The sequence below is a fragment of the Rhizophagus irregularis genome, chromosome 7 (assembly GCF_026210795.1).
Source record: "Rhizophagus irregularis chromosome 7, complete sequence".
Taxonomy (NCBI): Eukaryota; Fungi; Glomeromycota; class Glomeromycetes; order Glomerales; family Glomeraceae; genus Rhizophagus; species Rhizophagus irregularis.
The window spans coordinates 4,339,622-4,363,152 of NC_089435.1; the positions used below are offsets into that span (position 1 = coordinate 4,339,622).

The following is a 23,531-nucleotide window of genomic DNA, read 5'->3' on the forward strand; positions in this document are numbered from 1 at the left end:
TGATAACCATTTCCATTTCTTCATTACCAATCTGTATTTCGTGTATTTTGAAACGTTCTTAATCATTCTATTAATTCACAATTTCAAAATCTTAAGATTATTCGATTCGCTACACAAACTTGCAACAAATTCCAATCATTAGATTTTCACTTTTATGCTTCATCTTCAATTCACTTATTTTAATACAATTTTTTAAATTAGTGTAGAAACTAGACGATTATCCGCTTCATTCTAATAAAATAAATTAAAATATATTTTGTAAAATAAATCATCATCATCGTCGACGTCATGATTGAATAAAATAATATTTACTGGTATTATCTTAACATATCCACAAATTTCGTGGACAATTTCTTTAACCATAAAATTAATGTTAAATATTATTCTGAATTTTTTCCATTTCCTGAAAAACAACAAAGAATTGACTATAAATAATAAATTGTCAAAAAGAATTAATAAATTGTTAATGTACAACCGATCTCTGAAAATTACTAATATGAACACTCGCTTAATTATTTTTATTGATAATTCGCATTTGATATTAATGGCCACATTTTGTATTCGGGAACTTTAAGCGATGTTGTCCATTCCTTTCAGTAGATTGAAAATTATCTAAGATCATTGGTAATGAACATTTGAATGATCTAGAATAAAATAATAAATATAAAATGAACAATATCTCACACATCAAAAAAAAAATCTTTTAGTGGAATCCTTACACTAAAGTCTAATAATTAAACTCCCATCACAAAAAAATTCTGCGGATCTATATGTGACAAATTTACAAAAATATTAAGAATAGCAGTTTCGTATTATGACGGTCACCAAATAAGCTCTATGATAAATGCCCGATCATTTGCAAGATATCCATTAAATCTTATATTTGAATTGGGAACTTCTAAATAATTTCACTGCTGACGAAAACCATGATTTGGCAAAGCAACACGCGCCAGTGATGATTTTCTCGATGAATAGTGTGTCAATATACATTATTTTGTTGTAGATTATCCTACATTCAATTATATTTGATGCAAAGAGTAATTTAAATTTATTAATTTTGTTATTTGCTGTTCAATTTTGTTTTATTCAACAAAAGGATAAGTATTGAAACTTAACTCCTTCTTGTACGATTCGTAGCAGCCCAAGAATCGAATTCTTCATCCGTTAAAAGGGTATGATTGCATCACGGAGATCTAGATCAACAAGTATCCCTAGTGTTTGTGGGAAAGTTGAGTAAAAAAACCATGCTATGGCTGCGATACGGATAAGTTGACTAGATTAACTCGAGATTTATTTCCATCTTCTGCTTCATATGTCCTTTTATATCCTGTTATAATCGAAATGGAATAATAAAATGTAAATCCGTTGAAAGGCTAGTTCTTACTTCGTTAACGCATGAATAAATTCTCGATCATATGAAGGGTTACATACCAGACATTGATGTCCCTACTCCCTACTATATAATAAAATCCAATTATTGAAAAAAAAAATGATTTGGCTCGTGACCGTGATACATAGATTTGTTTTACTAAGTAATATAGTGTCTACGGATCACATCAATTTTTCGTTTATTCAAACTATCTACAGCACAATAATCTTATGATCCGGTTTCAGTCATCTAGATAGGATAAAAATTGATGTCAGTTATACGTTCACGAGATATACAATATCAGAAATAAATTAACTATACTTTAGTAAAGTTCTTTACATGATTACCTTAATATGATCGAATTCCGAGCAAAAAATTTGGGCTTTAGTTTGAATCTTTTCAATATAAACGCACAGCTACAACCAAAAAATGTGCCTTTTAATGTCTCGTTCAGAACGTTCGTTTCCGGTATTTTCGTCGACATTTCCCCATACTGCCTTCAGGTGAGTAATAATATTTTTGTTTAGGCTCAAAGATAACAGTATTACACATGAAAGTATCGCAAAAAATAAAAATAATCTTTAAAAATATGCACATTTTAGATCTACAGTATGACAGAAAAAAAATTCATATGATGACATCTATAATTTAACAGCCATGCTATTTAGAATTTTTTCGTTCCAGCCTTAAATAGAAATTGTCAAACTATCCCATAGTTGCTCCATCAACCTTCACAGGATCCCCTTTCATATCATTTATACAACTTTCGTTCTCTATGATCATATTGTCTAATATTTGGAAGGATTTGGAAGGTTAAAGTCTCAGTGAAGGAAATGTTAAGAGGAAATTACCTGTTGAGAAGCCTCCTACCAAAACATTAAAGGTGAACCCGGAGGTGAGAAACTGTCCTCAACTAGTAGTTACAGCGGTTTATTCAGCTGGCCCTCAAGATAATATCATTTACATTTACAGCCACTGATAAGTGTGTCTCAATGTTACCTCTCGAATAAGAAATTACGTTAGTCACATTCTTTTGCTAATTAGCTTGTTTCTATATTTATAGATTATCCAAATAAAAGGCCAAGGCTTGAAGTCATGTCGTACCTTTAGATTTTAAACGGCATCCTTAGCCGCTTTTAAATATATTAGTGTATTTCTTTGGAATTATCAAGAATCACCAGAATCGGAAAAAAATTAAGAAATGTTTGTAAGCTATTCGAGATAAATGGGAGAGATCAAATACATCAATGTTTGTAATGGTGTCTGATGCTAGATGTGGGAAATCTTGAAATGCCTCAGAAATTTCTGCAAAATATTTGTAATAGATCTTGTTTGCAGAGAGTACATTCCTTGGAAAATAGTAGAAGTCTCTAAAAACTAATGCAAATATTGCTAGCTTCAGAGTCAGGACCTTCACTGGACTAAATTCATGATAGTTAGGTCAGATTACAATTATTAACGTTCTCAAAAGATGCGCAAACAAAAAGGAACTGACTGTAATCTTTTAATCTACCAAGATGATGGAATTATTGTTCTATTTTTTAATGATGAAAAATACCTGTTCTTGCAACGAACATTGAATCATCCTTTGGTTATTACATGTTGCACAGCGACTATCGCATATTCACTTCATGCTACGTTTAGTTTTTTTCCCATTTGTTTTTAGATGCTCCAAAAGAGAGGGAAAAAATAATCTTTAAGTGATATCCCGTTTCAATATGTTAATAAGAAATAGGTGGTCAGAAATTTCAATAATATCACTTAAGGAATTCTATAATGAATGGATTTTTACAAAAGAATTAAATAAATTAAATAAGCAAGTATTCGTTAGTTATCATCTGAGAACATGATGAAGAAATGGAAAGTTTATAAAAATAGTTAAAGAACTATGGTAACTAATCTGTAAGTTTATGTATATTATTATTGCATAAATATCATCTGTAAAGAATTATTCTTGTTGTTCTTTAATCTATTCTGACATACAGCTTTTTGATCATTACAAAAGTCTGATGAGGTAAAAAACGAGCAATATTTTTTCATAATATTCCAATCCGTTTCATATTTGCTGCTTAACACATTATAATATTATTACCACAGAATAAAATGTCACGGTCATAGATTTATGATTTCGATCATTTCTAAAAAATAATGAAAAATAAAAAAAATAAAAAATTTCTTTCGTTCCTTTTTATTAATAAAATTTCACAATTGTAAATTACTACATATATGTATTTGCTATTATAATCTTTCCATGTAAAGGTCAAAAATTTTTCTTAACCATTCGATATTTTATGCTTCCTTCGCTCTTTAAGGATTTTTGATGTAGATTCAATTACTTGAATAAATCCATCAAAAGAAGGTTCTTTATTTTATCTCTACATCATTGTTAATCGTGCGCATTATTGTTATACTTTTTATATATTTCCATATTTGGAATAAAATGTTGCGATAATCAACTGTGTAACCAGTGTGATCAAAATTCTTTAAATCCTTATTTATTTCTCACACAAAAACATTTCGTCAGATACAAAATTTTTCCCATAATACGATGTAAATTTGATATTGGAATAAATAAAGTGACTTTTCATTGTCAATTTACAAATAACATTTACTAAAATATTTGGTTATTTGAGATGGTATGTTCAATTTGTTATGTATTGTAGAAAATCTAGCAATTATGTTAACTGATATTATCTTAATTATTTAATAGGATTCCTTGCCACCTCCTATCGTGATACGTGACATAAATGAACAGAATGTCAGTCAAATATAAAGAAAATTTTTTGGATTTTCAAAATTAAACAAAAATTTTTAAATTTTCATCTACTTTTAGATTGACGAAACCTTACAACGCTTAAGGAAGCTAAATCAAGACGATAACAAGAAATACAGGGTGTATGGCATTTGGTCATGTCAATCACGTCAATGTTCGAATGAATGGGAAAGTTTGTATACCCAGAAATCATTCAAGGTGTATTTAGATAAAACGGAGTTTCATTCTTTCAAGAGAAAGTGTTGGATGTGCAACTCCAAGTGTCAGTTTTCAAGTATTCAATTGTACGAACAACAGCAAATGTCAAAAGAATCAAATGTATATAATATTTATTACAGAATATTTTGCATTTTCGAAATTTCTTTCAATTAACATCTATTTCATAGGTTATTCAAATCGTCCGTCAACTAGTAAACTCAACTGTTTACAGTAAATATTTGGTATATGGACATTGGATATGTCGAAACTGGAAATGCGGACACAAACCTCAATGTAGAAATAAATCGGAATGTCAAGACAAATGGCAATATCAAAATAAATGGAAATGTCCACACAATCGCCGATGTCATAAAGTAGAACAATGTAGGAAAAAGATGTGTAACTGTCGATGCAGATATTATCTTTCTAATCACGAACGACACTGTCAAAATAAATGGACAAAACTAAATGAATGGAAGTGTAATCATGAATCAAAATGCCGGAACGAATGGGAATGTCAATGGGAATGTAAATGTCAAAATGAATGGCTAAAAAAATATACTCTTGAAGAACTCGAAAAGTATCAATCAAGTGAAAAAAATTTCAGGCAACTCTGTAAGGAATGTAATCAATGGAGTCAAGTCTCAAGTTTCCGTTTATATACACAGCAGCCAAAAAATAAAAATGTAGGTTGCATTCCTAAGTTATACCAGTGTTATACCCGTATGAGATCGTACATGTGGGAGAATTGTGGAAGCGTAATACCATAATTTATCGAAATAACTAAATTTCTCATATTATACTTAGGAAATCCCTGCCATTGAGATTATCTGCCATTTAGGATGGAACAATCATTACAGAGTGTATGGCGATTGGAATTGTTGTGGATGTGATGTATCTTGGCCAAGCGCTTTTACTTGGATATCACTCCAAAAGTTCATGGATGAAATTCCAGGGGAGAGTCTAAACCGGGGTGATTTTTACACGCAAAAGTGCAAAAAATGCGAGAATCCGGAGAACAAAATATTGGAATACGCACCTTTAAAAAAAGCGGAAGGCAAAAAGCCCCACACACGGGGTGTGTGTATAAAATGTCTTTATTATGATTCTTGTCGTCAAACTGGCACCTACTTAGGCTTAACAAGTTAAAAGTTATCAACGATCTTTTACGAGAGAAGCGCTTCAGTTTCTTAGTTTTAAAAAAAAAAAGATTTTAAAGACAAATGAATTTCCTTCTCGTTTAAAAAATCATATTTTTAAAGTCTTAAAGAAATATCACGGGTTTATTTTATGCTATTGTACCATGTGTATCAATCACACACGTTTTATTTATTTTTGATCCTTGATTTATTAATTTTTATTGTATCCTGATTCATTATTTTATCATCATTTAGTTTATTCCTTTTTCATTTTTATTTCATTAAGAATTCGTTTCGGTTGAATAAAATAATACATAATTTTATTGTCAGTTTTCTTTGTTCATATATGGAAATCTATAACTCTAACTATTGCAAATTCTCAAGAATAAAAAATGTAAAATTCGATATACCCTATCCAGACCATAAACGAAATTGGAACTGGACTGATTACTATAATTTATGATAAATTTGTTTTCGATATATCGAATTCCTTGATATAAAGAATAATGCGTAATATGGCCAATCACGTCCAAGTTTTACAAAAAGTACAGAATAACGTTCAACAATTCTAAACTGATGTGACATTAGCCTCCAAGTACCAAAAAAAATTGATATTGAATGTTAAAGTCTGAGCTCATGTAGTTAGGATTTATTATCACTTAGATATATATATATATAAGGCTAATTATTAATAAGATCCGGTAAAGGGCTCGCTAGCGTGGCATACACAGAAGGAATATAACAAGGTTGAAACGCTCTGGCAAGTGTCTAAAGAACTTCTTTTTAAGCATCGGCCATATGTCGTTCACGGGATCATACGAGTTTAGGTAGCCTTTTGTTGCATAATGCTATAAAAATAATGAACATAACGGCTGCCTACTAACCTTTTTCATTGTTAGAATGAGTTAAATTTAAGTTTGCTTCGTCCTAGAAAGGATATTTTACTCGCGAAAAAATTATCACCGTATCTGTACTTGTTACTATGTTGTTTTAATTTTTCATAACAATTCAATAGCATCAGTTTAATTATTATGAGTATTTTAAAGCAATTTCATCATCTAATCTTTCTATATTCCAAGTTTTCCAATAATAATCCATTCCCTAAAAATACAGAACTTTATTAAGTAAAAGTTTATTTGAATTAATACCAAACTAGAAATGTGATCTGAAACTAAATAAACTACTGCTCTAAATTCAGACAACAGATAATTTTTAAATGCAATAACTAAATCTTCAGATATAAAGAATTAAAGGAATTTAATTGGATGATTTATTATAATGATTACATATTGAGAAAAATTCATTATAAAGTAAGTTTATTATATCAAGAGTTGACTATCTATGATTACATATTAATACAAAAAACGCGTTGGCATGCCAAATTTCAAGTATTTTGACAGATAGGATTCGTTCCAATTTAAACAAAAAAATATAAAAAGAAACCGGACATGAACCATGGCAATTATCAAATAATGCCAGTCAGAATTTTATTTTCTATTATAGTAACTGGCCGACATTATTTAACTGGCCGACATTATTATAACTCCAGTTCTGAAAAAATACATACAGCCTATAGTAAAAATTTTTTTTATCACCTGATCCTTATATATATATTTTTAAGTCTTAGTTAAACTTTGCTTTTTCTTTTTAGTTGTAACTATTGATATCTGTTTTTAAAATGATTTTTGACTTGATTTTTATATATTTTATTTCAAATAATGCATTCAACTTCTTAACAATAATTTTTTGCCAAATAAATCAGTTTTTTGCTTGTAATAGATTTTTTATTTCTATATAAATGCCTCTTTAACAGATTTTTTGATGTAATTTATTATTGCATTAAATATACAAATAAGGTATAGTGAATATTTATACATAGTTTTTGTTATAATAGATTTTTGCAATATAAAAATTGAAGCTTATTGAATTAATTAGATAATTGAATATGATATATTATATAAAGTAAAAATAGTATTTAATAGGAATCATTAAAATATGTTTAGTACTTTTTATGAACTATTTTAGTTTTATCCAAAAGGACAGGCTTTTACAAGTCTTTAACAAATTCTATTAGCTAAGATTATAATTAATTAATTAATTAATAAAGCTTAATAAGACTTTTTTAAGCAAAGCTTAAATGATTTAATATGGCTTATAAAAAGCACTAGATACACTTTAAGTAATTTTATTATATGAAGTAATATATTTTAAATCTAGTACATTTAAAGTTTTTATTGATGAAATGATAGTATTACATTTATCAGTTCGCTTTCTATATAATTATTTTGATCTTGATTTTTGTTTCTTAATAAATTCTGAAACAGAAATCAAAATATGATCATATATAAAATAATAAAAAAAAAACATTAAATTATTTACTATCTTAGATTTCTTTATATAGTCTAGATCTAATAATAATCTTTTTCTTTTAAACTTTCAGTATAACTTATTGATTTTTTTTTTAGTTAATTTTTTTTAATAAGAAAAATTATAAATTAATTTTAGTTAATTAATATTATTTCCTATATATAAAGAAATATAATTTAGGCTACTTCAAGCCAATTCTTTATTTAATATAATATAGAGAGTCCCAATTTAGGGGAGGAAGAAAGGAATAAAAAATAATATATAAAATAAAATATATGGCCAGAATTACCATTAATTTTGGCCAAAATTTTGACCAAAAAAGTAAGCAAAAATTTTAGATGATAATTCCAGTCAAAACTTAAAGATTTGTTTAATTCTGGCCTAAATTACATGTATTTTTTACATAAAAAATCCAAAAACAGGAGGAGGGGTAAATGAAAAATTGAATTGGTATGATCTTATTGCTAAAAAAAAAAAAATTGTGCATTTGTACCTTTAACTTACTATTAATATTAAAAGATCTACTATTAATTCCAATTATTGAGTTATTTGTCATAACTTAGTAAATATAAACTAACAGTCCACTAACTGATTTAATTTTTCTTTTTGATTTTAAGCAAGTTTATAATTAAGGTCCTAATAAATAATTTTGGTATTAATTTACTTTTAAAAATTTCAAAATCTCAAATTTAAGAAATTTCCAAAAATATAGTTTTATATTCTAATACTGCTTTGTAATTTATTCCAAAAACTTGATAAACATATATATAATTCAAAGTTTTCATACACCAGTCGCATCTCCATAAGTGCACGCACCTGAGGCCTGGCCATGTACATGCAGTTAGGGAAGGTGTGCACTTAAAAAACAGCCAATGGAAAAATCAATATTAGTAATTGGAGAGAATATTTATTTAAATTCACTTTTATTTTATATTTTCATTTTAATGAAAGAATTGTACATACAAAAATGATCTGTGATGTAAAATAATATAATAAAATTAAAAAGATTGAAAAATATTTTTTATTTAAAAAAATGTAACTTGTCAAATTTATCTATTTTAAAAAACCAAACAACTATCAATGATTGGTCAATATTATATAATTGTCATGTGAATGCATTTATGAAGAGTGTTCTGATATACCTGAAATTCAGAATTACATGCACATGTAGAACATAAAAGTGTGCACTTAGCTTTAAATCCTTAGCTTGGGACCAAACCATGGCGTGTATATAGGGAGGGAATGCACTTATAAAGGGTGCACTTATGGAGGTGTGACTGTAATACTACCAAAATACTTACAGTCAACCCTTGTTATAACAAACCCTAGGTTCCAGACCTCAACTTCGCTATAGGGCTATAGTGAAGATTTTAAGAGATTTGATTGGTTAATTCATTATAGCAAGGGGAAATTTATTATAGTTGTCTGAAAAATTCATTATATTAAGGGTTCGCTATATCAAGGTTTGACTGTATCTATATTTTTAACAAAAATAAAAAAAATAAACTTGCTTATCTGTACTATTCAAGTAAGTTCTTTGCTCATTTATATTTTAGACTTTTTTGAATATCAGAAATAATTTTAAGGAATGTACACTGGTAAAAAAATGGTCTATCCTACACATATCCTACACATATCTTACATATATTAGGTACTCAAAATGTAGAAAATCATACACAAATAATACATATATCATACACATATCGGGTACTTATATATATAGTATACCTATCAGGTAAAGTCAATCCGGATATCCGGTCATCCATCTGAAATTTGACCGGATTCGGATTGATCCGGATGATTCATCGGATTGACTGGATGGATCATCAGATATCCAGTCAATACTTGCTCACCAATTTGACCGGATGGTTGACCGGATATCTGAATAATCCGGTCAATCCGGTGAATCCGGTGAATCCGAATTCAGTTTTTTCTACTTAATACTTTTTATTAATATTAATTAACAATTAGAATTTTTATAATAATAAACATAGTATTTATTTTTACGTTATTACAAATGATTTTTAACAAATTAGTTGACACAATATTTATAAAAAGTTTAAGATTTAGAGGTCCAAGAAGGTGTCTCCCTAAAAAAAAGAAGCAAAAGGAACGTTAATTACGTTCCTAAAAACAAAAAAACAAAAATACCTTTCCCCCAACTTACCTTTATAACCCATGCCAAAATCCAGGTCCAAGAGGCGTCCTCCAAAAGAAAGAAGCAAAAGGAACGTTAGTTACGTTCCTAAAGACAAAAAAAAAAGATAAAAAAACCCTTCCCCAACTTACTTTAATAGCCCAAGCTGAAATCCAGGTCCAGGAAGGGCGTCACCTAAAGAAAAGAAGCAAAAGGAACGTTAATTACGTTCCCAAAGACAAAAAAAACTCAAAAATAACCTCCCCAACTTACCTTTATGAAATCCAAATCTGGGAGGGCGTCTCCTAAAGAAAAGAAGCAAAAGGAACGTTAATGACGTTCTTAAAGACAAAAAAAAAAGATAAAATACCCTCCCAACTTACTTTAATAACCCAAGCCAAAATCCAGGTCCAGGAAGGGCGTCACCTAAAGAAAAGAAGCAAAAGAAACGTTAATTACGTTCCCAAAGACAAAAAAAACTCAAAAATAACCTCCCCAACTTACCTTTATGAAATCCAAATCCGGGAGGACGTCTCCTAAAGAAAAGAAGCAAAAGGAACGTTAATGACGTTCCTAAAGACAAAAAAAAAAGATAAAACACCCTCCCCAATTTACTTTAATAGCCCAAGCCGAAATACAGGTTAGGAATGGCGTCACCTAAAGAAAAGAAGCAAAAGGAACGTTAGTTACGTTTCTAAAGACAAAAAAAACCCAAAAATAACCTCCCCAACTTACTTTAATATGCTGCCGAAATCCAGGTTAGGAAGGGCGTCACCTAAAGAAAAGAAGCAAAAGGAACATTAATGACGTTCCTAAAAAAAAATAAGCAAAACACCCTCATCCAACTTACTTTAATAGCCCAAGCCGAAATCCAGATCCAGGAAGGGCGTCACCTAAAGAAAAGAAGCAAAAGGAACGTTAATTACGTTCCCAAAGACAAAAAAAACCCCAAAAATAACCTCCCCAACTTACTTTAATAGCCCAAGCTGAAATCCAGGTTAGGAATGGCGTCACCTAAAGAAAAGAAGCAAAAGGAACATTAATGACGTTCCTAAAGATAAAAAAAAACAAAAATTAACTTCCCCAACTTACTTTAATAGCCCAAGCCGAAATCAAGGTCCAGGAAGGGCGTCACCTAAAGAAAAGAAGCAAAAGGAACGTTAATTACGTTCCCAAAGACAAAAAAAACTCAAAAATAACCTCCCCAACTTACTTTAATAGCCCAAGCCGAAATCCAGGTTAGGAAGGGCGTCACCTAAAGGAAAGAAGCAAAAGGAATGTTAATGACGTTCCTAAAGACAAAAAAAAAAGATAAAACACCCTCCCCAACTTACTTTAATAGCCCAAGCCGAAATCCAGGTTTAGGAAGGGCGTCACCTAAAGAAAAGAAGCAAAAGGAACGTTAATGACGTTCCTAAAAAAAAATAAGCAAAATACCCTCCCTCAACTTACTTTAATAGCCCAAGCCGAAATCCAGATCCAGGAAGGGCGTCACCTAAAGAAAAGAAGCAAAAGGAACGTTAATTACGTTCCCAAAGACAAAAAAAAACTCAAAAATAACCTCCCCAACTTACTTTAATAGCCCAAGCCGAAATCCAGGTTAGGAAGGACGTCACCTAAAGAAAAGAAGCAAAAGGAACGTTAATGACGTTCCTAAAGACAAAAAAAAAACAAAAATTAATTTCCCCAACTTACTTTAATAGCCTAAACTGAAATCCAGGTCTAGGAAGGGCATCACCTAAAGAAAAAAAGCAAAAGGAACGTTAATGACGTTCCCAAAGACAAAAAAAACCCCAAAAATACCCACCCCCAATTTACCTTTATGAAATCCAAATCCGGGAGGGCGTCTCCTAAAGAAAAAAAGTAAAAGGAACGTTAATGACGTTCCCAAAGACAAACAAAAAATCAAAATTACCCTCCCCAACTTACCTTTATAGCCCAAGCCGAAATTGAGTTCCAGGCAGGCGTCCCCTAAAGAAATGAAGTAAAGGAACGTTTAGTGACGTTCCGAAGACAAAAGAAAAAGAAATTTACACTTACTTTTCGAAATTCAAGCCGTCCAAGTCATTCGAAGTCCAAGTCCAAGTCCGTCCTAAAGAAAAAAAGGTGTTTTTTTTTAAAAAAAAACATTTATGTTAAAAAAAAAAAAAAAAGTTATGAATTTGACCAGATTATCTGATCAATCCGGTCAATCTGGTCATCCGTGTAATATCTGATCAATCCGATGTTATCCAACGGATCCATCCGGATTATCCGCAATCCATTCATTCTTAATCCGGATGATCCGTTTTTTGATCGGGGATTGAGCGGATTTCACCGGAGCACACCTCTACTATTAGGTACCTGATATATGTATGATATATATATTAGTACCCGATATGTGTATGATATGTGTATTATTTGTGTATGATTTTCTACATTTTGAGTACCCAATATGTGTAAGATATGTGTAGGATAAATCATTTTTTTACCAGTGGTAATATATATATGATTCAATCTTTTATTTGAATAATAGTATATTACATTTTTCCAAAAAAGTCAAAATATTCCAAGTTTCAGGCTTATAATTAAAAAACTCGTATATTTTATTGATAGATATTACTAATAAAAGAAATACAAAAAAGGAGTGCCAATATTACAACATTTTATAGTTTATTTTTATAATTTTTTTTACTTAAAAATTATCTTTTAAACTATTTTTACAAGCTTGCTTTTTTAAAAATTAATAAACAAATAATTTTATATTTTTTAAAAATATTCTTATTTTAAAAATAAATTTACTTTTTTTTACTTTTTTTTTCTTTTATTTTATTCACATACAGTATATTTAATTGTTTAAAAAATATACTTTTTTTTAGAAATTCAGAATAGAAATATATTAAAAAAATCAAATTAGATGCCAAGGTGAAGATTTTATTAGAAAAGTATTACAAAACATATTAGGAATTACAGCAAAGTCAGAAAAATTTCAAAAGTTCCAACATTTGGCATTAGAAGTAAAAGTTGAAACTTGTCTATCAATAAGATTACAAAAAGACTTCAAGATATCTCTTGCTGAGGCACAGACACTTATGGCCAACATTTTAATTCGATTCATTCTTGCATTTAAAGAATTAATATGGAAACCAAGATGTGAACAAGTTATTTTATGGGAAAAAAGAGAAGGTATTTCTCGAACAGATAAAATTACTTTAGAATCCAAAGCAAAGGACAATTCAAATCAACTTTCAGAATTCAAAGTAAAGAACAATTCAAATCAACTTACAAATAAAGTTAAAGATTTACAAATGGGAAAAGTAGATCGATTACAAAAATCAGTCTCTTTGGTAAAGAAATCTATGGATACCTTTGTAAGGAAATACATATGTGAGGATTGGATTCCAATAAAAAAGAAAGTTGATAAGATTACGTTATACATGAGCAAAAAATTATTGGATTAATAGATACAAAAATAATATTTTTATTCTTTTCTTATTTATATTTATTTTTATTTATAATTTTAGACATATAATTTATTAATTATTGTTAATTTTATTTTTATTTTTAATTTTGTTTTTGTTTTTCTTTTAATGTTTTATTTTTGTTTATACTTTTAGATTATGGTATATTATTTTGCTATGCTTTTTGGTTACTTTTATTCTTAATTTTAATTTTATTGGTAATATAATATCTAATGGTTGATTGGACTGGCCTGGAGCTGGAAGTATCATTCATAGAATATTTGTGATTATTATGTAGTCCAAATATATTCTAATAAAATGGTACATGATTCAACATTTAAAAAAAAAAAAAAAAAAAATATATTAAAAAAATAATACATTAATATTTCTTTAACTTGCAGGTGATTTTCACCATACCAGCATTAGCAAATATTAATGGGCGACATTTTTAATTCTGCCCAAAACTCTACCCTAATTCTGGTAAGGTGACAATTACCGGTGGTGATATTTAGCAATACTCTTAAAATGTTGAATTTAAATTAATCTAAATTTAAAGATAATGGAAAACAGAAAAAAGCTTTTTCTATTCATAATAAATAAAATGAAAAAAAGATATTAATGTTTCTTTTTTCTATTTTTTTTTATTTCACAAATATTTAATTGTTTAAAATACTTTTTTTTTTTAGCTTTTTAAAATGTTGGACTTTTGAAGTTTTTATGTTCCTTCTTTTTATTTTTTTAAATGCAACTTTGAGTATATACAGTAATATTACTCGAAAAATATTTTTAAGATTAAGCTAAGTTGTGAAGTGAATAAATTTAGAAGTGAAAATATATTTAATAAATAAAATTTTCATTAAGAAGCAGTCATATAATTATATTAGTACAAAAAATGAATTATTTACATTTTGGTTACAGACATTTCACTGAAAGTCATTTCGCCAAAAGGATATTTCGCTGAAAAATAAGGCCAACATTACTATGCAACATTATAAATAATTCAAGCCAGATTATTTTTGTGCGGAGTTTTAAAAAATTTGTGCGCACATTGAATTTCAAACACTCCGTCCTACCTGGATATAACGGACTTAAAATAATGAAACATCGTACTATAACATTTCTTCCTTTGAAAATTCGGTTAAAATATTGTCCAAATTATAGATTATCGTAATTTTTTGATGAACTAGTTAATAAAAACAAATATACATTTAAACTTTTTAACTATTGTGATTATATTTGTGATTAATCCAATAATCGTCTGGTAATCATCCGGTAATCATCCGGTAATCCGGTAATTTATTTCATCCAAATATACATATTATTTTCAATGAATATTTCTTTTTTGATTATATTTATTCCAATTAGAAATTAAAACATTCGAATGAGAATACAAAAACAGAACGACATTTTGAAGTAATTGGTGCAGTATCTATAACAAGAATATCATTTATACCGTTTGTTTCAAATCATTCCATAAACATACTCATCATATTTTCGCAGCTATCTAGTTATTCAGCCTGTTTGATTAGGTGAAAATCCTCCAAATACGAATTATGTATTTACTATTCGCACCACATTTAACAGATGCAACAAACATGTGGTGGAACAATAACAAGTACCAGTGATTCCCAGTTCCCACGCTAAAGGACTAATACGTTCTTATTAAAGAAAAAAAAAATAATTTTCCTAAAAAAAAATCCATTATAATTTGTGCATTATTTTGCAATGTTGTTATTTAACAAAGATTTTTTCATTCAAATTGATACATTTAAACTTTAGCTTGTGACATATAACGAATCATGTATTGATGCATGTGACAAACTGACTATCAAGCCTAATTTGAAGGCGATAAAGAAATAAGGTTTATTATTTTAGTGTGTAATTTACATTAAAAAGGTTAGTAATGATATATATAATGAATATTATTAATCTTTCATTGTAACATTGTACTGTACTACGTAAATTTTATACATTTATTATTTATCTTTTAATCGTTGACCACAAAATTTCCACCATTTATCTTTTTTTTTGTTTATATAATTAGTCATGTATTAAACTTTTTTTGTTAGTTATTATCTTCCTATTACTTTATATATTATATTTTTTCGACCATTTATTATTGTGATCACGACGATTAATAATTAATTATTCTACAATACATAACATTGGGTGACATATATTATTCAATAATCAAATCAAAATGCAATTACGCCTAAATTCTAAGAAGCGAACATTATTTATGCTAATGCCTATTCTTAATAAAGTCTAGAACAATATTATGATCGCCGCTAAATTATGGTAACGATCTTCACGATTAGTGAAATTTACGATTCTTTGAATGATTTGCAAATAATGATGTCAAGATTAATCTCGTTCTCATTGTTACAATAGATATTTTTAGTAGACTTTTCCATTAACAAACAATTTAAAAAATCGGTTTAAGTATATGCAGTTTTTGTGTTCATGTGTACCCAAATATTTGATATCATGCCTCAGATAATCAACTGCTTCCTTTATATCATCATATTTAGTAATCTTTTTGATTAAATTGTTTCATTTTTTTTTTCATTTTCTTTTAAAAGAATATAAAAAAAATTATAAACTATCGTGCTATCGTTAAGAAAATTCTTTATTTTTTTTAAATATTGAAAAAAAAGTTATAATCATGTCGCGAAATTCTTTAATTTATCTTTTGTTATTTATTTTATTACAATTCCTACTGGTTGAGATAAATTGTGAAGTGAAATTTCCCATATCACAACGATATTTTCATACTACCACATATATTGATAATAAGTTATATATCTTGGGTGGTCGATATACATCTGATGATACTATTAAAACTCTTGGAAGAGAATTTTTTTATCTTGATTTTTCCACCGGATTTAATACTAATTCTTTAACATGGAATACTGTCAATAATTTCGTTCCTCAACATCATGGTGCTGCAACCGTTGTAGGTGGTGCTCAAAATGATACATTATTTTTATATGGAGGAATTACAAATTACGAGAGAATGAGTATGGTTTATTCATTTAACCCGAAAAAATCATGGATGATTCCAACCTTAGAAGGAAATGATGGAAGTGAAGTTAATAGAAAGGCATTTTTGACAGGCATTGCAGATAATGGAAAGATGTATTTATGGGGTGGAACGGAAATGATAACGAGATATTATGTAAACGATATGCTTATTTTAGATATGATAGATCTTACTTGGAGTACTGGAAGTTTGATTAATGCACCAATTCCAAGAAATGAATATGGAGCCACTTTATTACCTAACCATAAAATTATTTATATGGGTAAGTTCGTTGATGATCAAGAATCGTTTCGCGAGGATCGTTTAATATAAAATTATTTACACTATCTCATTCATTATTCTTATTTAGGTGGTAGCAATGGTCAAAATTTGGGTATAGGATTAGATAAGGTAAATTCTTTTGTATTTTATTTTAATAAACATGATATTTAGGTTTACATAAATTTATTTGTATTTTTTAGGTTTATATGTATGATACGATAAATGATAGTTGGGCTACTCAAGTAAGTTGTTAACTGTATATAAAATTTTTTTTTTTATAAAAACTCATCAATTTTTTGTTGTTATTAAATATGTAGGTAACTTCAGGAAATATACCTTCTAGAAGATTTGGTTTTTCTTCTAATCTTGGTAAGTTTTTTTTTCTTAAAATATGAATATGTAAATTAGATTTTATTAATAATAATCTTTCATCTTAATAGCTTTAGATGGGCAAAGATTAATAATTTTTGGAGGATATAATGTTCCTTCTAAGGAAGCAACTTACGTATTAGATTTAACCAATTTTAACTGGTATGTTCCGAATATTAATGGAACTATTCCATCAAGTCGAGCCTATCATAGAGCAGATGTAATTAATAAATATCTGGTTGTAACATTTGGTAAATATAGTAAAATAATATTTATTATTAATGTTTTTTTTTTAGCGAGTTTTAATTTAATAATAAAATATAATTAATTTAATAGGGTCCGGTTATAATAATTCAAAGGAAGATGATGTTTTATTACTTGATATAAGTAATAATGACCAATATGTTTGGACAGGCTATTATGCTATTTCTGATTCAGCTCCATCGCCAATTGATAGTAAAAAATCTCGTAATTACAAATTAATCGGTATAATTGGCGCATCTGTAGTCGGTAGTATGGTATTAATTGCAGGAACTTACTACTTACACAGATGGAATAGAAATAGACGAACGAAAATTGCAGTACATCCTCCTAGCGGTAAACTTGATAATCAAACAGGACAAAAAGTAGTTTTAACAATGGTTAACGATAATGGCAATAATGATCAACAAACCAAACAATAATTACAAAAAAAAGCGATTAAAATATGATCTCTAATAATGTATAAATACATTTTTTATTTCCATTTATATATATATATATATATATAATATATTGTGTATAAATAAATTATATAAATAAATTACAAATTTATATACTGTTACCCTGTAAAAAAAAAAAAATTTTTACCACATAAATATCATTGATATGTCGTTTGAATTTAGATTGGTTTACGATTTCTTCCGATTAATCGTTAATAATTTTCGTGTAACATGCCAAAATGTCTAATTGAATTAAGTTGTAAATATTATCTTTACGTTTTTGGTTATATCAGATGTTGATGAATTTGTAACTTCATACGTTAAATAACCATTTATCAAGCATTATCAAACATGGTATTACAACCGAAGATTTTTACGCCCTGAGCTCAAAAAGGTATCATCAAACTAAATGTAGATACGATTACCCTTATCTTGAGATAGATATAATTTTCTTATAAATTTTGGTTCTCAGAAGGTATTCTTTTAACCAAAGAAATTTTTTTCTTTTTTATTTTAAAAAAAAAAAATTATCACTCAATTTTCAATTTTTATTTTGTTTCATTTTTTTAAAAAAAATAATTGTTTTGTAAAAAAAAAACCATAGCCATGTTAAAGAACACTCTAACTTATTTCGTATTATTATTCAATTTAATTCAATGCTTATTAACTGAAATAAATGGTGTATCACCCATCCTAGCCTTCAAACCAACACTACGACATCTTCATGCCGCTACAGTCATTGACGATAAATTATATATTTTAAGCGGAATGGATGACACTATTGGTGGGATTGTTGGCGGAACCCAATTTTTTTATCTCAACGTATCAGCTCCATTTAATACTAAAATGCCATTATATTGGCATGACCTAACAAGTAAAAATATCGTTCCACCGCAAATCGGTGTCACAGCCGTTAAAGGTGGTGCTGATAATAATACGTTAATTTTGTACGGAGGAAGAAATTTGACAAGCATTGAAAGCAAAGCTTTGGTTTATGCGTATGATACCCAGGGTAACGCGTGGCATATCCCAACAATTTCTGGAGAAAATTATATTAAGAGGAGAAGTTTAACAGCAGTCGTCGATTATCAAGGAAAAGTATATTTATTTGGTGGAAAGTTATTGGAATTTGACTCTTTTGTAAATGATATGATTACTTTAGATACAATAAATTTTCGTTGGGGAAAAGGTAGTTCAACAAACGCACCAACATCAAGAATTAATTATGGTGCAACATTATTACCCAATCAAAACATTATTTATATAGGTAAGACCATTTACCGCGACGCAGTAACTGAGTGTGAAAACATGTGACCGTGTGATTTATTTTTTTTTTTTAATTAAATAGGTGGTGGAAATAGCCTTAATGAAAGTTTACCATTAGATGAGGTAATTATATCATTATTTATTATTTTAATATATACAGGGTTAACTTGATTAATTTATCTTGATAGGTCTTTATATACGATACTAACAATAATAATTGGAGCACAAAAGTAAGTTAATAATCATTATCTTTTATATAAAGACTCACTCACTAATAATATACGATAATTGATTCTTAATTAAAGAAAACTTCAGGGTTAATACCTTCTAATAGATATGGTTTAACTGCTGTTCTTGGTATGTATTAAATTAAAATAAAATTTATAAAATTTTCAAATTTCTCAATTATTAATCATTTTATCCTAATAGGATTGGACGGAGAACAAGTTATAGTTTATGGAGGGTTAGGAAATAAAAATATTATTATCAATCCCGAAGAATCACTTTATACTTTAAATATCAACACTTTTGAATGGAGTATTCCAAAAATTACTGGAAACATTCCAAGCTGTAGATATATGCATAGAGCAAATGTGATTGGAAATTATATGGTCACAACATTTGGTAAATACATTATTGTTGATTTGATTTTTTATAAATGATGATTTGATTTTTAAATTTTTATCCTAAATTTAATAGGAGTCGGTTATAACATAACTGAAGACGACGTTTTATTACTTGATATCAGTGATAAAAATGAATTTAAATGGACAACGACCTTTTATCCGCCACCTCCAACTTCAGATCCAGCTCCAGCTCCTCCTTCAACACCGTCTAAGAATAAATCGGTAGTAATTGGTTTAGCTACTGGATTTTCTTTACTTTGTGCATTCACTATTGGAATGTTCTTCTTGTACAAACGAAATAAGAATAGAAAAGTAAAAGTAAATACACTACATATTCCTAACGGTAAACTTGACAATCAATCAGGACAAAAAACGGTTGAAACAACTAATAAGGTTGACAATCATGATGAAGAAGCGAAACAAGTTTAACCAATCGTTGAAAAGATTTAAATTAAAATCAAATCCTCTGATCAAGATGTTTTATTTTCTTCTTGTATATATATACATATATTATATATCATAATTCAAATATTTTTCTCTCTTTTTCTGTATATTTCAAGTTTTTGTATATTATCTTTTATCTTTTTTTTTGTAATTTTTTTTCTTTATGAATAATTTTTAATTTAAACAAAACTTAACCTCGAACTTAAAATATGTTTTACACGTTTTTTTGTAAAATTTGAACGTGATTGGTAGCCTGTTTTTCCATCATCATCTTAACATAATTGCATCATAACCGGGAATTAGTACAATCTTATTGACCATTAAATTCGAAGGTATACATATGCGTATAATGCAATCTGGGAAAGTCAATTTAACTATATTTAATTTGCATCAGTGAATTATTTTTTTTTACTTGTCAACATTATCTTTACGTTTTTGGTTATATGTCGTTTGAATTTGGAATTTCATACGTTAAATAACCACATTATCAAACTTTCTTGCGGTATTACAAACGAATTTACGCCTGAGCTCAAAAAGGTAGCATCAAACTATTTGTAGATAGATATAATTTTCTTATAAATTCTGGTTCTCAGAAGGTATTCTTTTTAACCAAAGAAATTTTTTTTTCTTAAAAAAAAAAGTTATCACTCAATTTTCAATTTTTATTTTGTTTCATTTTTTTAAAAAGTAATTTTTTTTTGTAAAAAAAAACCATAACCATGATGTTAAAGAACACTTTAACTTATTTCGTATTATTATTCAATTTCTTATTAATTGAAATAAATGGTACTTCGCCACCCCTCATATTCAAACCAACACTACGACATCTTCATGCTGCTACAGTCATTGACGATAAATTATATATTTTAAGCGGAATGGATGATACTATTGGTGGGATTGTTGGCGGAACCCAATTTTTTTATCTCAACGTATCAGCTCTATTTAATACTCAAATGCCATTAAATTGGCGTGACCTAACAAGTAAAAATATCGTTCCACCGCAAATCGGTGTCACAGCCGTTAAAGGTGGTGCTGATAATAATACGTTAATTTTGTACGGAGGAAGAAATTTGACAAACATTGAAAGCAAAGCTTTGGTTTATGCGTATGATACCCAGGGTAACTCGTGGAATATCCCAACAATTTCTGGAGAAAATCACATTAAGAGGAGAAGTTTAACAGCAGTCGTTGATTATCAGGGAAAAGTATATTTATTTGGTGGAAAGTTATTGGGATTTGACTCTTTTGTAAATGATATGATTACTTTAGATACAATAAATTTTCGTTGGGGAAAAGGTAGTTCAACAAACGCACCAACATCAAGAGTCAATTATGGTGCAACATTATTACCCAATCAAAACATTATTTATATAGGTAAGACCTTTTACCGTGACGCAGTAACTGAATGTGAAAACATGTGACCGTGTGATTTTTTTTTTAACTATTAAATAGGTGGTGGAAATAGCCTTAATGAAAGTTTACCATTAGATGAGGTAATTATATCATTATTTATTATTATTTAATATATACAGGGTTAATTTGATTAATTTATCTTGATAGGTCTTTATATACGATACTAAAAATAATAATTGGAGCACAAAAGTAAGTTATAATCATTATCTTTATATAAAGACTCACTCACTAATATATGATAATTGATTTTTAATTAAAGAAAACTTCAGGGTTAATACCTTCTAATAGATATGGTTTAACTGCTGTTCTTGGTATGTATTAAAATTAAAGAAAATAAATAAAATTTTTCAAATTTCTCAATTATTAATCATTTTATCCTAATAGGATTGGACGGAGAACAAGTAATAGTTTATGGAGGGTTAGGAAATAATAATATTATTATCAGTCCCAAAGAATCACTTTATACTTTAAATATTAACACTTTTGAATGGAGTATTCCAAAAATTACTGGAAACATTCCAAGCTGTAGATATATGCATAGAGCAAATGTGATTGGAAATTATATGGTCACAACTTTTGGTAAATACATTATTGTTGATTTGATTTTTATAAATGATTTGATTTTTATAATTTTTATCCTAAATTTAATAGGAGTCGGTTATAACATAACTGAAGACGATGTTTTATTACTTGATATCAGTGATAAAAATGAATTTAAATGGACAACGACCTTTTATCCGCCACCTCCTCCAACTTCAGCTCCAGCTCCAGCTCCAGCTCCTCCTTCAACACCGTCTAAGAATAAATCGGTAGTAATTGGTTTAGCTACTGGATTTTCTTTACTTTGTGCATTCACTGTTGGAATGTTCTTCTTGTACAAACGAAATAAGAATAGAAAAGTAAAAGTAAATACACTACATATTCCTAACAGTAAACTTGACAATCAATCAGGACAAAAAGCGGTTGAAACAATAAATAAGGTTGACAATCATGATGAAGAAGTAAAGCAAGTTTAACCATAATCGTTGAAAGATTTAAATTAAAATCAAATCCTCTGATCAAAATGTTTTATTTTCTTCTTGTATATATATACATATATTATATATCATAATTAAAATATTTTTCTCTCTTTTTCTGTATATTTCAAGTTTTTGTATATTATCTTTTATTTTTTTTTTGGAATTTTTTTTCTTTTTTGTACTACTTTTGTTTCTCATGAATAATTTATAATCTAAACAAAACTTCTTATAATATGTTCTACACGTTTTTTGTAAAATTTGAACGTGATTGGTAGCCTGTTTTCCATCATCATCATAAAAATTTGCTATACTGGCTAATTTTACTAAACTATTTTACTTAATATATTTTGCCGGAATACCAGGGATGACAACCTTGTTAACCATTGAATTTGAAGGTATATATACGCGTGATTTTTGGTTGCGTTAGGTAGTTTTTAAAATATTTCTAGCTTTTTTATCATCTCATAATACACTTTGGGACATTCAATTTCGCTATATTTAATTGGCATCAGTGAATAGTTATCTTTTTTTTACTTGTCCATTTCCAACTTTTACTCTATAATTGGCTATTCATTGTAATATGAAAATTTCCTATAAACAAAAAAGTAGAGAGACGGAAGCTATCTTCTTGCACCAAAAGCAGTGATGGCAAGATAAATAAGACATTGATATTCAGGTTCCTGATCTTTATCATCTTAGTTAAAGTAAGCATTCCTGAAAGATCAGCTTACCGATAACTTGCCAAGTAAAAACCCAATTAACACTGGTCTTAAGCAAAATACTATTCAGTGAATCCTTCATAAATATTTCCAACCTAATTAGATCAATTATATTTTTCTTTTCCATGTTATTCTTACCCTCACCCGTTACTTCTTTATAAAAAGAATATAAATACCGTTATTGATGATATTCCTGATCATATCAGGTTGTTAGCTCAAGAAGGATCACTGACAGCAAGCTTTCAGA

General features: G+C 28.4%; 4 protein-coding genes across 4 annotated transcripts; all 4 read left to right on the top strand.

The window, feature by feature from the left end:
- Positions 1-4,002: 4,002 nt before the first annotated feature.
- OCT59_027684 (uncharacterized protein) lies at positions 4,003-5,807 on the top strand (the record flags this gene model as incomplete). The annotated part of the gene is made up of 5 exons (XM_025319597.2): positions 4,003-4,005; positions 4,080-4,127; positions 4,203-4,460; positions 4,529-5,026; positions 5,148-5,807. 5 exons carry the CDS (start codon positions 4,003-4,005, stop codon positions 5,487-5,489), a joined length of 1,149 nt encoding a protein of 382 aa, XP_025173379.1. The 3' UTR covers positions 5,490-5,807.
- A 10,232-nt stretch (positions 5,808-16,039) lies between these two features.
- On the top strand, positions 16,040-17,931 carry OCT59_027685 (uncharacterized protein). Its single transcript, XM_025319596.2, has 6 exons — positions 16,040-16,728; positions 16,816-16,856; positions 16,928-16,969; positions 17,045-17,096; positions 17,168-17,347; positions 17,433-17,931. Exons 1-6 carry the CDS (start codon positions 16,089-16,091, stop codon positions 17,777-17,779), a joined length of 1,302 nt encoding a protein of 433 aa, XP_025173378.2. The 5' UTR covers positions 16,040-16,088; the 3' UTR covers positions 17,780-17,931.
- A 472-nt stretch (positions 17,932-18,403) lies between these two features.
- Positions 18,404-20,329, top strand: OCT59_027686 (uncharacterized protein; the record flags this gene model as incomplete). Its single annotated transcript, XM_066137157.1, has 6 exons — positions 18,404-19,064; positions 19,146-19,186; positions 19,252-19,293; positions 19,369-19,420; positions 19,493-19,687; positions 19,763-20,329. 6 exons carry the CDS (start codon positions 18,404-18,406, stop codon positions 20,116-20,118), a joined length of 1,347 nt encoding a protein of 448 aa, XP_065993573.1. The 3' UTR covers positions 20,119-20,329.
- A 523-nt stretch (positions 20,330-20,852) lies between these two features.
- OCT59_027687 (uncharacterized protein) lies at positions 20,853-22,805 on the top strand (the record flags this gene model as incomplete). The annotated part of the gene is made up of 6 exons (XM_066137158.1): positions 20,853-21,507; positions 21,586-21,626; positions 21,694-21,735; positions 21,806-21,857; positions 21,931-22,125; positions 22,198-22,805. The coding sequence occupies 6 exons, from the start codon at positions 20,853-20,855 to the stop codon at positions 22,560-22,562; spliced, it is 1,350 nt and encodes a 449-aa protein (XP_065993574.1). The 3' UTR covers positions 22,563-22,805.
- Between the last annotated feature and the right edge of the window lie 726 nt (positions 22,806-23,531).